Raw genomic sequence first — 16,014 nt, 5'->3', positions numbered from 1 at the left:
GCTCTGGAGTCTTATGATTCATACTGAAAAGAGGTCAATGGGGTAAAGCACTGGACTACAAGGTTAGTTTGAACCACAAGGTCAGTGATTCAAACTCACTAGCTATTCCTTGGAAACCCTAAACAGGGTCACTGTGAGTTGGAACTGATTTGATGGCATTTAAAAACAACAACAACTACTTATGGTGGCCACCATCCATTCAACAAACACATATATTGAGCAGCTGCTACATCTTAGCACTGACACTCAGTCTCAAAATGGATTTTTTTAAAAGCTTCGTGGAGCTTCAGTTCTAGAAGAACAAAAGGAAGTATTACTGGCATCTCCCTTTTGTGTGCAAAGCATTTCCTTCTCATGAGGTCTTAAGTGTTAGGTTCAATGTGGTACTCCCAAAACTTTATTTGTTCCGAGGCTTGCAGACTAGTATCCGATCATACTGCTTATAGGAGCAGAGAAATGGACTCTAGTTGGGAGGTAAAAATCTGTATGTGTGTGTGTGCGTGTGTGTGTTAGGGCGTGGGTGATAGTGTACAGAGGACAGAAATTCTACTATCGTGCCATCCACCCGAATACTTTCCATGGGGGAGGGAGGATGCTCGAGGTAGCACCTGAATTGCTCCCCTCAGCCCACTTGTCTTCCTCCCTCTGCCTTTTACTCTCCACTTTTTCTTTCTTTCCTCCCTAAATCCCTCCCTCTTCTCTTTTCCTCCCTTTCCCTTGGCCCCTCCCCAACCCCATCCCTTGCACAGTTCTTCTCCTCCTCTGGCTCCCTCTCCCTCTAGCTTCTTTCCCCTTGTCTCCTTTCCCTCCTCCGCCCCTCTGAGGCGTCTGCGTCAGGTCCCCAGTAGCGTGATGCGCTGGGTCAGGGTGGGAGCTGTCCACTCGCCCCGGGTGCTGAATGCAGCAAAGGCGACCGTGGCGGCGGCGGAGAGCGCTGGGAGCCTCCTCCTGTCCAACAACCTTGCTTTCTAGTCCTCGGACGGTCACCTCACCGCCCCGCCACCTCTCTTTCAGCACCCACCCCTTTAGGAACTGAGCCAGGGGGGCCAGCAGTCGCGGCGGCGGGTGCTGAGCAACGGCAGAAGACAACACCTGGCAGCAGCCTGGAATCTGATTTGCTTCTTCTCGGCTTTTGTAGGGATATATTTATATACGTTTTCGGAGAGTCGCGAGGACTAAGCTGGAGTCAAGTGCCGGCTGCCTCCCACCTTGGCCGCACCGCTTCGCTTCCTCCTCCCCACCTTCAGCCCGCACCGCAAACAAGCCTCACCTCTTTGCATCTGCGAGAGGTAGCAACAGCGAACCCAGCCAGCCAGCTAGAGGCAGCGGCCGGGAGGGAGGGGCGGGGTGGAGGGGCAGGGAGAGGGCCGAGGCTGCCCTTGTTGGGGGGAGCGGGGGCACAGCTGCCGAGAAGACCCAGCAGCCGCCCTCCTCTGACCCCACCCCTCCTGAAGCACTCTTCCTTGATTATTTGAGAACCGAATTATTCCACTAGTATTATTTCATTTTTTTCTTACCCCCTTCCTCACTCCCATCCGCCCCCACCCCCACGCCTGCTCCGTCTTTGGTTGCATGGCAGCGCTGCCCGGGCGCGGGGGCTCAGGGCCAGCCCCCCGGGAAGGAGGAGGAGGAGGATCATGAAGCCCGGAGTCGCGGCCGCGCTGGACGGCGGGCAGCAGCCCGAGGACGGGCCAGAGCAGCCCCCGCCCCGGAGACACCCGGACGCCGCTGAACAGCAGCCGCCACCGCCACAGGAGCTTAGGCGGCCGTGGGCAGACGCAGAGGAGGAGGAGGAGGGCGACCACCACCCAGAGGAGGAAGAGGAGAGGAAGGCGAGGCCACTCGCTCTTCCGGACCTGCCTTTCTCCTGGCCCTTGGCTGTCGCCCTAAGGGACCTTTGATGGAGTCCAGGAGAGGGGGCCGCGGATTTATAGGCTACAGCGTGGGTGGGCTGAGGGCTGAGACCATGTAACTATTCCTTCCTTCTGTTCTCTCTCACAAGCCCCACTTCTCTATCCTCTTTTTCTACTTCCACCTTCGCCCCCTCCTAACCATTATCTTAAAGCTCAGGACTGAGGCAGCTCTGCAAAGATTAAGGGATCTTTTTTCCTTCCATTCCCCTCTCAAGTCCCTGGTTTTGTTCACCTCTCTTCTAACTGGCTTTCCCCTCTTCTATGCAGCCTTTGACTGCAGAGGCAAAGCACAAACGCCTTGTCCAGTTTCTCCTCAACCAACTCCCATCCACCCACACACCCAACTGCTCTCTTACAAAGCAACTCTGGTGCTATTGGGGTTAATCTCCTCAATTTTCTGCCCAGGAGAGTTAAAACTTCTCCCACCCTTTCTTCCTCTCTTATCCCTTCCCAGTCAAATTCCTACTATCTGAAGAAAGCGATCTTTTCTCACACATGCAGTCTCCAGTTCTTCATTGAGCTGGTTTGCCCTAAACTCAGTTCAAGCCACTCTAAATTTGATTTCTAACCTTACTCACCCTTCCCTTGTCATAGAAAAGAAAGATTTCCCAATGCCTAGGGATTTGAGAAGAGCCCAATCATTTTCTTCCCAGCCTCTCCTGGGGAACTTTCTAACAATTAAGTCTTGATCTCAAGGTTCTAACAGCTCATCCTCAATACTTCTATCTCCCTGGCCCGGCCCCTACTTATGCCTCTAGGCCAAAGGGAGGAAGGAAACACCCTGAGAGAAGTCTGAGGTGGGGGTTAGGGGGCGTGGGCAAGAAAAACTTTTCATTGTTTGGTTTTCCAGGTAGAGTTTAGAGTCAGTGACTCACAGTGCTCAGTTGTGGGGGCAGTTTATTTGCTATTTGGAGGAGGTGTAAGAAGCTCCAGTGAGAAGGCAGTGTCCCCTAATAACACAGATACACTGTGGACCCCTAAACCCTCCTACCCTCCTCTGCAAAGACTCCAGCTGCCCCTCCTGGGCTCTCTTCTGATGCCCCTGAGTGGGCTGCTCTGGTGGTGGTGGTGCTGCTGCTGCTGTGGATTGGGAGCCCAGATGTTGCGCCACCAGGGTCTCCTCAAATGCCGCTGCCGCATGCTCTTCAATGACCTGAAGGTTTTCCTACTGCGGCGCCCCCCTCCAGGACCCCTGCCCATGCACGGAGACTCACAGCCCCCTGGTTTGGCAGCCAACAACAACACCCTACCGGCTCTGGGTGCCGGAGGTTGGGCAGGTTGGAGGGGCCCTCAAGAGGGGGTTGTTAGGGAGACCCCTCCTCTGCCACCTCTGCCACCTTCTTCTGTGGAAGATGAGTGGGGTGACCCAGCCACAGAGCCACCGGCCTCTCTGCTCAGCAGCACCTCCTCAGATGACTTCTGTAAGGAGAAGGCTGAGGATCGCTACTCACTGGGCAGCAGCCTGGACAGTGGTATGAGGACCCCACTCTGCCGTATCTGCTTCCAGGGGCCTGAACAGGTGAGTCCTTTTTTCTCTTCTGTTTCCGGTGGTATCGGGTCTGGCAGAGTGCTACTTGCCTACTTGCCCTGGAGAACCATTACTCTGTCTCTAGAGCGAGGACTGTAAATCTTCAGAACCCCTTGATGTTTCATGTGGTTAAGCTTGTTCAAAATGTAAGTTTGTTCAAAGGTGGAGCCTTTTTGATTGTAGTGTAGCTTTTGCATTTTCTTTCCAATGCTAGTTTTTTCAGTTTCAACCCAAATTTCCTTAAGTGTTCTCTGAATAGAAGATCCAGAAATCAGAAGTGATGAAATGAGGAAACTTGGTAGTACCTTCATGCTTGTGACCAAGGTATCTTTTTATCTGATTTGTTGTGAATGATATTCTTCCCAGACCATGTTCAGCCCCAGATTCAAACTTCTTCACTCAGAAATGTGCTGAACTTATTCTTTTTCTCTATCCCTATAGACTGAAACCCTACAAGTCTATTCTTTTGTGTTGACACTACCCCCTGCCATATGACATTGACATCCTCAGCAATACTAGTCACTGAGCAGGAAATGGAGAGGAATCCTAGGTCCCAGAAGACTATTTGCTAAGACACTTCTTGGCAATCTTAGGTTTCTCTAGGTTGGAAAGAAACAGGGAAGAGGGGATGAGAGTGAATTTCAGAGACTTGGAAAAGGGAGTAGGGATTCTTATTATATATATTCCCTTTCTCAGACCTGAAGTACCTTGACTACAAGTAGCTCACATTCACACTATCTCCATCCAGGAGAGGGGATGCCAAGGTGTTCATGGGCCACAGCTTTCCTAAGTCTGGAGGGTCTTTCCTATTCCTTGCATTCCGATTTTCACAGATATGCTCACCCTGCCCCACCTCTTTTGGCTTAATTTTCAATTGTGCTTGAAATTCTGGATAGCACGTGTGCATTCTTCTAGAGTCATGAACTGTGGTAACACTTTGTCAAAGAATCCCAGCTAGAAAAGGCTCACCTGAAAATCGGATGCAGTTATTGATGCAGGAGAAGAGACATTCCATTGCAACCTGGGCAGAGGCATGGGGCCATACCAGCCACAACTTCAGTTCTTTCCTAGAAGTGGAGACAAGATTTCTGGGTGCTCCTCCAACAAGTGGTAGCACCAGAGGGTACCATGCTGCTGCTTCTTCATGGCTTGAGTTCTTACCTGGGGCTGGCTCTATAAGATGCAGGCTCAGGTGATAGTTTCATTCATTATATCTTTGTTCTGAATGGACAAAGTACATCAGGGACCAATGATGATGGAAACCATAGCCTGGGAATTATGAGAGATGCTGATTTAGATCCAAGAGAAAGTGATATAGATCTCAGTGTGAATAAATACCTCTGAGGGACAGAAAGCCAAGTTCTTTTTTCTGTGACTAGGATTGCCTAAAGTTCCAAGTTAAGTGCTGCGCAAAATTGAGGACTCCTGTAAAGGTTCTCCCCTCCCCCAGACTCCCAGTCCTACTTGCTACCCCCAGTGCTGGTATCTAGTAGAACTACCGAGTGGAGGGATTTGACTGTGAGCAGTAGTGAGCCTGCTAGTGTCTTGCTTTGTGGTACTCCAGGGCCAGATCTTGCTCCAATAGGGAGCTTTTTCCAAAAGAAGGAGTTATTTAGCCTTCTGAACTTCCTAAACTATTTCTTCATTCTTTCATATGGGCCGGCTTGGATCTGTATGTCACAGGGACTGCTGGGAGAATGGTTTCTGACAAGAACACCCTTGTTTCTAGAAAATGGCAGAACTTGGATCCTGTCCTGGAATGATACTTTGTGAATATCTTCAAATTGGTTTACGCTTCTGAGCCTTTCTTTCCAACTGTTTCTGCCTCACTCCTTTCCTTATAAAATCCAGGAAATAATGTGGAAATGCCTTGAAAAGAATTAAAATATAGTGAGCATGTATTTTGATCATGGAAAAAATGTATTTTATTAAAGAAAAGAAAAAGGAAAAGATTACTAGCAATATTGTAAAATGCCTTCAACATAAGACAGAGGTTGTTGTTGTTAAGTGCCATCGAATCGGTTCCGACCCATAACGACCCTGTACAGGGTTTCCGAGGCTGTAAATCTTTATGGGAGCAGAAAACCTCATCTTTCTCCCGCGGAACAGCTGTGAGTTTCGAACTGCTGACCTTGCGGTTCACAGCCCGATTTGTAACCACTATGCTACCAGAGCTCCTTAAGACAGAGATTAGAGACATTCTTTCTTGTTCATTATTTTTAAGATGTGTCCTAAGTAAAATATTGAGTGAAAAATCCTATCACCAATAAATAAATGGACTTTCTTATTATGTGAGAGGACCAGGGGTCCATGCTGTGTTCAGACTGGATCAAATCCAAGTACAGTGAAACCTGTATGTGCCAAAACTCGATAGGACTGACCTGTTTTTCCCAGTTTCTCAACTTTTCCACCTTTGACAGTGTGCAGTATTAACACTTACCTATCATTAGGTTTAGTGGAAAGTATTTGAGTTTTCCTTCTCTGAGAGGTTTCTGCCTTACACAGGTTCTGGATTTTGCAGGTTTTACTGTACATGTTACATGTAACTATTATGTTTTGGGGATTTGCTTAATCTGCGCAGAAGCCAGAAATTTCAATGGTGTTCTGCTATAGTAGTGATAATAGTAACATGGATACTATGTTAGATGTGGAGAATACATTTTCTCACCTTTCTCTTGTTTTTCTTGACAGCATTTCAGTGAGGAAGGGAGGCAAAAGCAGGAAATAGGGAAAGCTCTTTAGAGAAAGAAGAGGGATGGAGACAGTGAAAAGCTGAGGTTTCAGTAGTTTAGTTTCTGTTCAGGAACAGAGCTGCCCAGCAACTGTCCACACGTGGCTCTGAAGGGAGTGTAGACGGTCTGCAGTCTTGAGTGTCTCAGTCTTTCCTGTGCCCAAACAAAGGAACGGCACAGTGATCTAGTCATCTGTCACTGCCCCAGGGGCTACAAGGCTGGCACATATGAAGAGTGGGTTTCTACTTGCCAAAGGCTAGTATATACATGGTGAGAGGTAACTAGAAGACCCAGCTAGGGCCACTTTTGCACGTCTCTACAGAAGACTTTGCATCCATTTGTTGATGCATATATTTATTTAATAGAGGCTTATTGGGCATTAACAGCATCCTAGACACTATTCCAATGAGTATTCAGGAGCAAACAACAGACGAAATCCTGCTCTCCTGAAGCTGCCATTCTAGTGAAGACACAGAAGTTGACAAGTAAACTAGTGTGTCAATAAGATGATTTCAGGTAGTGTTGAATGCTGTTGCTAAAACAGGAAAATGAGTTAAATAAGAATGAAAGAGAGGGCATGGAAGAGGTTCAACTACAACAGCTTTCCTAAGAATGTGTCTATTGAGTTGTTGACACCCAGATGATCAAAGGACCCAGCTATGCATGCAGACGTCTAGGGGAAGAGTGCTCCAGGTGGAGGAAACAGTGATTCAAAGGCCTGGGGGGTGGGGGGGGGGGGGGGGGGGTTGGGGAGAGGACAAATTTGGCATGTTTGAGAAACAGAAGGAAAGGTGGACAGGTAGAAAGTAAGAAATAGGATGAGAACTTTGAGAATCAGTTGTAGAGCTAAGTAGTCACTTGCATTTGCTCAGCCTTCAGTCGAGTCAGAAAGAGGTCAAAGATACATGAGAGTATGAGGCAAGAGCCCAGTTGACCACTTGTCACTCTTCATTCCTGGTGGAAGCTGTGCTAGGTCACTTCAAAGGACAGTGTGCCAGGGTGGATAAGTCTAGAACAAACTGTCCAAATAATGAGTTTGGCCATCCTGGCCTCCAAGGAGCACTCTGGCTGCACTTCTTCCAACACAAATCTGTTAGTTCTTTTGGCAGCCCATGGCACTTTTAATATCTTCCTCCAACACCATAACTCAAAAGCATCAATTCTTCTACTGCCTTCCTTATTCACTGTCCAGCTTTCACATGCATATGAACTTATTGAAAATACCATGACTTGGGTCAGGTGTACCTTAGTCCTCAAGCTGACATCTTTGTTCTTCAGCACTTTAAAAAGGTCTTGTGGCTCATGTAGGAGAAGTCAAAGTATTTAAAAGAAACAACTTAAGGGAACAATCTGTGAGACAACAAACATTCTATTCTATTTTGATAAATATACCTCATAATGACCTGAAGATTAAGTTTAAATTGAAAGCCTTTGGACTTCCCTGTATTCTGAGTTAAATGGAGGTGGCTGGCACCTTATGGACAGCCCATTCTGATTCTATCACCACTGTTGTACAATGAGCTGTACAATGCTGAATCCCAACACGTGTATGAACACTACAGCTATCATATCCAAGCTCTGTCTACACCACCCCCTGACATTTACCTTCTGTGTCCAACCCCTCTGGCTTAGGAGGTTTCAGCTTGTGGATCTGAAGAAGAAGACAGTGCAGAACCTGGGAGTGGGCTCAAAGCTGTCTGGTCAATAATCCTGGAATCATAGGTAACTAGCGCATGTTCTAGAAGAGGGACATGAGCCCTTAACCTTGTGGACTCCTTGCCTTATGGAGAGGGGTGGAGCTGAAGAAGGACCAGAAGGAAGCCATTTAAAGCAAATGGGCCTTACTTAGGGAAATGCTACAAAAGGACTGTAAGATCTCTGGAGGCAGCTGCTGTGTGCTTTTTAACTCATCACTGGATCATCACCTCCCAGCCCAGTGCCTGGCACATGTTCACTTGTTGGATGAATGAATTTCCAGAGCTCATCCAGTGGCTGACATCACAGGTGGGACACTTGGGAGAGGAGAACACTCGGGAGCATCAAATGCTGAAACTGTTCTGTGGACGGAGGGGCAGACCTGCCCTGTGGGGCCACAAAGAGTAGCACCTAGGGCACTGATGGGCTTTCCAGAGAAGTGAACCTGGGTCTTGGTATTAAAAAGAATTTTCTACCAAAGCTGTAACAAGATAGTATGGGCTGCTTTGGAAGGGAAATCATGTGGGTGACTGACACAAGATGACTGACTCTCAAGATCCATTCCGAGCTTCAAAGTTGGAGTTCATTGCATGGAGATTGTTTGGGGGTCCACCACCACCAGTTGGTGTGGACTTGATTCTGACTCATGGAAACTCCATGTGTCATATTAGATCTGTGCTCTGTAGGGTTTTCAGTGGCTAGATTTTTGGAAGCAGATCACCAGGCCCTTCTTCCAAAGAACCTCTGGGTGGACTTGAGCCACCAGCCTTTGGTTAGCACCTAAATGTGTTAACCATCTGCATCACCCAGGGATTTCTTTAGGGTCCAGAGAGAATTTTAACCTAAGGAGAAGGAGATGACCCCTCATATCTCCCCAAGTCAAAGAGTTCCTCTTCCCAGCACATCTAGCTCCGGTATACACAGTACCTGACACACAAATGTGTCTGCAGCCAAGTTTGCAAAGAACAGTCTCTGTCTTGTGCTCGTAGAAATTCCCAGTTTTAGGAGCTTACTCCTTAATATAATCAACCATATGAGGCCAAAAGGGCTACTGCTACTTTTACCCAAAACAAAGCTTAGAAATCAGAAAGACGCAGAAACAAAGGACAAACAGGAATGGGGGGCCCAGAGAATAGAGGAGAAGCATGCTGTCATGTTGAGGGGGATGCAACCCAAGTCAAGTAACAAAATGTGTATAAATTGTTGGATGGAAAACTAATATGCTCTGCAAACTTTCACCCAAACTCAAAAAAAAAGAAATTAATGTAATTACAAAAAGACAGACAGAAAGGAAGAACACACCATGGTAAAGAGCAAGACTTTCATGGCCGATTGGCAATAGGCACTGTCATGGGCCTAAGGATCCAGAGTCATCCCAATAAAGGGGGCTCCACCTTAGTCAGAGTTGTGAATGAGTTATTTCCATTGCAGTCTTTCAGCTTCTGTTTCTGCCTGTCCTACTCCAACTGAAACTGGAAAGACGCTTGCCTTATTCAGGGCTCTGACCCCCTTCATCACTGGATACCTATCTGTCTTGCAGATGTAGCTCTTTATGGTTGACATACTCATGTAGACACATACAGCTAAAACATTGAGTGCGTCTGCTCACTGTCAGGATGGGCATGAAGAGAGACACCCTGGTGTCTTGATAGTTGTGGAGTGGGTCTCATCTACCATCTTTAGCGCCACCCCCCTCCCCACTCCCACACAACATTTTTAATAGAAACTGAGCATAGTTGTTCACTTTGGAGTAATCCTCTTGCCAGCCTGAATCGGTTAAGGGGTGGACTGGCTAATTTGTTGGGCGTGGCTTCTAGCTGAGACCCCCGTACAGGGAGTGACTTAATAAGACTGTTACAGGAGGTTGTGAAATGCGGATTTCAAAAAGGCCTGGTAGAAGAAAGGAGAGATATTGGGAATTGTTCATGTGCTCTCTCGCTCTCACTTTCTCCCACTTTTTTCCAGCCTGTATGTTGCAGAAGCCCAGCGGTTGCCTGTGAATTGGAGGAGAGGTAGTGGAGGGGGAAGGGATACTCAGAGGAGTGTGGGAATGAGTGAGCTGCTTCTTGTTTGCTGGGAAAGAAGCCAAGTTGGAAGTGAGCCCAGATGTAAGGAGCTGGCAAACGAATACCGAATACCGTATGGCTCAAGCTGCACACCATCCCCCTCCCAAGATGGTTCATATGTAAGACAGTCTATGTGTACACCTTATATATGGTGCACATTTGATAGGTCCTGCCCTACGTGTTAAAAGTAAAACAGGGTGCACCTGAGACTGACTTCCTAGAGCTTTGTTGTTGTCAAGTGCCGTCGAGTCAGTTCCAACTCACAGAGAAGGGTTGTATAGGGTTTTCAAGGAGCTGCTGGTGGGTTTGAACTGCTGATCTTTATGATAGCAGTCCAATGCTTATTCTATAGCACCACACCAGATAAAATGAATAAGTTATCATTTGAGTGCTTAAACTGTAAACTAGATTATATTAAGAAGAATGTGGCATCAGAATTGGAGGAAGACTCATTAACAATCTGCAATATGCAGATGATACAACCTTGCTTGCTGAAAGCAAAGTAGACTTAAAAAATACTTACTGTTGAAGATCAAAGACCACAGCCTTTGGTATAGGTTGTGCCTCAATGTAAAGGAAACAAAAATCCTCACCACTGGATCAAGATAAATGGAGAAAGGATTAAAGTTTTCAAAAACTTCATTTTGCTTGCATCCACTATCAACCCTGATAGAAGCAGAAGTTAAGAAATCAAATGATGTATGCATTAGGCAAATCTGCTGCTCAAGACCTCCTCTTTAAAGTGTTCAAGAGCAAAGATGTCAGTTTGTGGACTAAGGTGCGTCTGACCCAAGCCATGGCATTTTCAACAGCTTCATATACATGTGGAAGTTGGACAGTAAATAAGGAAGCCCATAGAAGATTTTATGTATTTGAGTGATGGTGTTGGAGAAGAATATTGAAAGTATCATGGACTGCCAAAAGAACAAACCAATTTGTATGGGAAGAAATACAACCAGGATGCTCCTTCAAAACCAGGATAGCTAGATTTCATCTCTCATATTTTGAACATATTATCAGAAGGGACCAGTCACTGGAGAAAGATATCATGTTTGGTAAAGTAGAGGATCAACAAAAAAGAGGAAGTCCTTCAACAAGATGGACTGACAAAATGACAGCACCAATGGGCTCACGCTTAACAATGATTGTGAGCATGGTGCAGGGCTGAGCAGTGTTTTGTTCTGTTATTCCTATGGTCGCTATGAATCAGAACCAACTCAATAGCACCTAACAACAATAACAACAAACTTTCAGTAAGTAGTCACTAATAAAGAGAGAGTCTGCAAATCTAAGCCCCATCAAAGTCTGTGATCAAAACAATGTGGGTTTAACACACCCTACCAATGGGGCAAACAGTTACTAAACTTTGACCCAGATCCTTGTTTCATGAGGATTTCTCCTTGGTTTGTCCTCAGGGTTGAGGTGGTGATAGTGGTGGTTATGTGCCATAGAGTCGGCTTCAACTCCTAGAGACGCTGTATAGGGTTTCTGAGGCTACAGATCTTCACAGAAGCAGAAAGCCTCATCTTTCTCCTATGGAGTAACTGATAGATCTAAACTGCTGACCTTGCAGTTAGCAGCCCACCTTGCAACTCACTATGCTCCAGAGCTCCTTCATAGTTGAGGAGAGTTACTTCTCTGAAGAAAGATTACATGTAATGGTAGAGAATCCACATCGTTTCCTCTAGAAGATCCCTCCAGAAGCCATCCTATGGGTTGGTTGTATGCCGTCAAGTCAGTTCTGAGGCTGTAAATCTCTACGGGAGCAGAAACCTCTTCTTTTCCCTGAAGAGTGGCTGACAAAGGGCTGTGCACACAGTAGGTGCTCAATAAGTACTTATTGGTTATTTTCCCTCCCTTCTGGTACATGTCCATTCCATAATGCTGTTCAGTCTTTAGCGTACGTATATGAGAGGTCTAAAGGGTGAGTGTGTGAGAGTGTGTTTGTATGAGTGTGAGACAGTTCGTGTGTGAGAGTGTCTGTGAGTGAGCATGGGCGTGTGTGTGTGTGTGTGTGAATGGGTATAGATACTCAAATGTCAAGCAAGACGGATTTGGGTGATCCCTTGAGGTTCCATTCAATGTCATTTCCTGCTTTCCTAATGACAAATAATGATGATTCTCAACCTAGTAATCACGGTGATCATTATCCTGGCATGGGACCATTTTTCCAGGAGCATACCTTTTCTCATTTTATTATTGCAGAATGATGGGACAAGCATGAGCTTTGAAGTCAGAAAGACATAATTTAAGTCCCAGTTTGGGCCCTTCCCTGTTGGGTAATCTTGAGCTAGTTAGTTATTTAACCTTCCTGGACCTAGAGTTCATTGCTTACTAAATAGGGATTATAAATCCCAAGCTTGAATGCTTGTTCTAAGGAGTCAACATGATGCATCAAAGTTCTAAGTAAACAGCAGCTGTTCATGAAATTGAGTGGTGTTTACCACATTCCATCAGCATGTCTCAGAGACCCAGGGTGAATTCCTGGATCAAACTGCCACCTTTTCTCCCATCCTTTCTAAATTTTGTTGTTGTTGTTGTTAAGTACCATCAAGTCAGTTCAAACCCACCAGACGCTCCTTGGAAACCCTAGACAGAGTTGCTATGAGTCAGAACCAACTTGATGGCACTTAACAACAAAAACAATAAATAAATGGAGAAAAGATTGAAGTCGCCAAAGACTTTATTTTGCTTGGAACAACCATCAATACTTATGAAAGCAGCAGCCAAGAAATCAAACGACATGTTGCTTTGGGCAAATCTGCTGCACAAGACCTCTTTAAAGTGCTCAGGAGCAAAGATGTCAGTTTGAGGACTAAGGTGTGCCTGACTCAAGCCATAGTATTTTCAATAATATTATATGCATGTAAAAGTTGGACAGTGAATAAGGAAGACCAGAGAAGAATTGATGCATTGGAGTTATGGTGTTGGAGGAGACTATTGAAAGTACCATGGGCTGCCAAAAGAACCAACAGATCTATGTTGGAAGAAGTGCAGTCAGAGTGCTCCTTTAAAGCCAGAATGGCTAGACATAGTTTCTCATACTTTGGACATATTGTCAGGAGGGACCAGTCACAGGAGAAGGATATCACGTTTGCTAAAGTGAAGGGCCAGAGAAAAAGAGGAAGACCCCCAGTGAAATTGGCTTGTTATAGTGGTGCCAGCAATGGGCTCAAGCATAGCAATGATTGTGAGGTTGGCCCAGGAACGGGCAGTGTTTCGTTCTGTTGTGCATAGGTCACTATGAGTCGGCACCAAGTCAATGACACTTAACCACTACTACTACTATAAAATAATTGGTCGATATTTTCCAAAAGTGTCAAGACCATGAAAGATGAAGAATGCTGGGGGAATTGTCACAGATTGGAGGAACATAAGGAAACATGGCAACTCAAGCTGTGGTCCGGGATCAGAAAAGGGTCATTAGCAGGGTCAGTGAGGGAAAGGTGTGTAGATTAGTTACTAGTATTGCATCCATGTTCAGTTCCTGGTTTTGGTCATCAAGCTATCATTATGCTAAGACGTTAACCAGTTGCTGTCAGGTAGATTCCAGCTCCCGGTGAACCCCTGTGTGTTAGAGTAGAACTGCACTTCACAGGGTTTTTTAAGAAGCAGATTGCCAGCTCTTTCTTCCGAGATGCGTCTGGGTAGACTCAAACTGTCAACTTTTTGCTAGCATTGAGCACTTTAACTCTTTGCACCACCCAGGGATTAAATAAAATGTAAACATTTGGAAAAGGTGTGTGAAGGGCATATGGAAACTCTTTGTGCTTTTTTAACAACTGTTTTATAAGTCTGAAGTGATTTCAAAGTGAAAACTTAAAAAAGAAAAAAAGAAAATGTTTAAAGGAGAAACTTCTTTCATCCTTGAGAAATTGGGAATTACTGGTGTCTAGAGAAGAACATGGGTTTGGTGATTTAGAAAGATATGGCTTAGAATCCAAACTTTAACATCTACGGCTGTGTGACTTTGGGCAAAATAATGCACCTCTTTGAACTTCAGTACCTTCTATCTTGAACAGGCAGCTAATAAAAATACGTACCTCAGAGACTTGTGAGAATTTCAATAGACAACACCATGCATGAAGGGAGATCCCAATAAATGTTAGTTCTTCCCTTGCTGTTAAAAGCGCATGATGAAAATGCCTTGCACACTTCCCCAGGTGAAGGTATTATGTGGTAAGTGCTTTGAGATTGACAGGTGAGCCCTCAGCAGTGCAAGTGTTGTGTGGGCAGGAAAGTTTTCTCACTAACGATCTTAAATATATCAACAGAGTTAACAATCATCAGCATAAACAGCATTGGCCATTATGTACTGTTCTTTACTGCTTCTTAACCTGACACCCCAAAGGAGCTCTGTGGCACGCTGAGTGAGTGTGGGTTGTATGTTTTGATTTATCCTGTGGCTATCCTTCCAGGAGTCCCACATTTAAGCCTCTGTGGAGCACCGTGCTACTTTACAAAAAAATGCTCTCTAGTCCTGAAGCTCTGAGTTCTTCAATGGGTCTAGTAAACAGCTGCCCAAACCAGGTGACTGCAGGTGAATGGGAGCAGGTGATGTGCAGAGGTGGATGCGCCTGCTGTGTTTAGATGCTGAGCAGCTTGTTGGAGGTGTATGCGCATGCTCAGTACAACTATTTAACTCCGGGCTGAGGGAATGCTAAGGAGATTGTGCCCGTTTCTGCTGGTTTGGCTGCTCTCACCTTTTGCACATCTTTACTTAAGTGTCCAGAGGGTCTAGGGTTTGCAAAGTTGCTGTTGAGATGCTGCACAATACTTGTCATCTTGTTTCCTGCTTCTGACAGCTATCAAGTGTTGGCCCACAAAAGCAAAACAAAAACAAAACAGAAAATCTGTCTCGGGTTTAGAGGAGCATACAATGCAATTTCAAGAACTCCCTATCTTCTTTCTCTCCCCAAAACACTTAATGGGCCATGAGCCTTTAAAAAAAAAAAAAGGCTCTCTAGATTTCACTTAATTTTCATTCTTCCTATCAATGAAATTAAAGTTTAAAAAGTGTTTATTTGACATGGTGCCTGGAATTTGCTTCAGAATAATTCAGTGATTATCAATGAAAAGACTGGCTATGTTGATAATAGATGAAGCTGGCTGATGGATAAAAGTTACTGTTGAGTTGATTTCAGCTGACCCCATGTGTTACAGAATAGAATCATAAGAATAGGACCGTAGGGTTTCTTGGCTATAATCTTTATGGAAGCAAGTCTGCAGGCTTTTCTTCTGCTGGGACACTGGCTGGGTTTGAACTATCAAATATTCGGTTAGTTGTTGTTATGTGCTGTCAAGTCAGTTTCGACTCATAGTGACCTTGTATGGGCTTTCCGAGGAGCAGCTGGTGGGTTTGAACTGCCAATCTTGGGGTTAGTAATCCAGTGCTTATCCAACAGCAACACCAGGACAAACCAAGTGTACCACACAAGGACTATGCAAAGGCTTTTGACTATGTTGATCATGACAAACTATGAATAACATTGCAAAGATGAGTATTCTAGAACACTCAGTTGTGCTCATGAGGAACCTGTACACAGACCAAGAGGCAATTATTAGAACAGAACAAGGGGATACTGAAAGGTTTAAATTCAGGAAAGGCATGCATCAGGGTTGTATCGTTTCACTACCCTTGTTCAATCTGTATGCTGAGCAAATGATACACAAAGCTGGATTCTATGAAGAAGAATGTGGCATCAGGATTGGAGGAAGACTCATTAACAACCTGCAATATGTAGATGATACAACCTTGCTTGCTGAAAGCAAAGAGGACTTAAAATACTTACTGATGAAGATCAAAGACTACAGTCTTATATTGCACCTCAGTGTAAAGAAAACAAAAGTCCTCACCACTGGACTGGTAAATGACATCTCCATTGATGGAGAAAAGACAGAAGTTATCAAAGACTTCATTTTGCTTGGATCCATTATCAACACTCATGGAAGCAGCAGTCAAAAAATTAAAAGATGTATTGCATTAGGCAAATCTGCTGCACAAGACCTCTTTCAAGTGTTGAAGAGCAAAGGTTTCAGTTTGAGGACTAAAGTGAGCCTGACCCAAGTCATGGTGTTTT

At 45.3% G+C, this 16,014-nt stretch overlaps 1 protein-coding gene across 1 annotated transcript in view; it reads left to right on the top strand.

Annotated features, from left to right (window-relative positions):
- Positions 1-1,637: 1,637 nt before the first annotated feature.
- Positions 1,638-16,014, top strand: part of MARCH4 (membrane-associated ring finger (C3HC4) 4, E3 ubiquitin protein ligase) — a 151,941-nt gene continuing 137,564 nt past the window's right edge. Inside the window, 5 exon segments of the mRNA XM_006867858.1 lie at positions 1,638-1,832; positions 1,892-1,946; positions 2,841-2,898; positions 2,900-2,944; positions 2,946-3,432. Coding sequence (XP_006867920.1) covers positions 1,638-1,832; positions 1,892-1,946; positions 2,841-2,898; positions 2,900-2,944; positions 2,946-3,432 — 840 coding nt within the window.

Source organism: Chrysochloris asiatica, unplaced genomic scaffold (genome assembly GCF_000296735.1).
Source record: "Chrysochloris asiatica unplaced genomic scaffold, ChrAsi1.0 scaffold00110, whole genome shotgun sequence".
NCBI classification, from domain to species: domain Eukaryota; kingdom Metazoa; phylum Chordata; class Mammalia; order Afrosoricida; family Chrysochloridae; genus Chrysochloris; species Chrysochloris asiatica.
The sequence above is the reverse complement of the archived record's forward strand: the minus strand, read 5'-3'. Positions and strand labels throughout refer to the sequence as shown.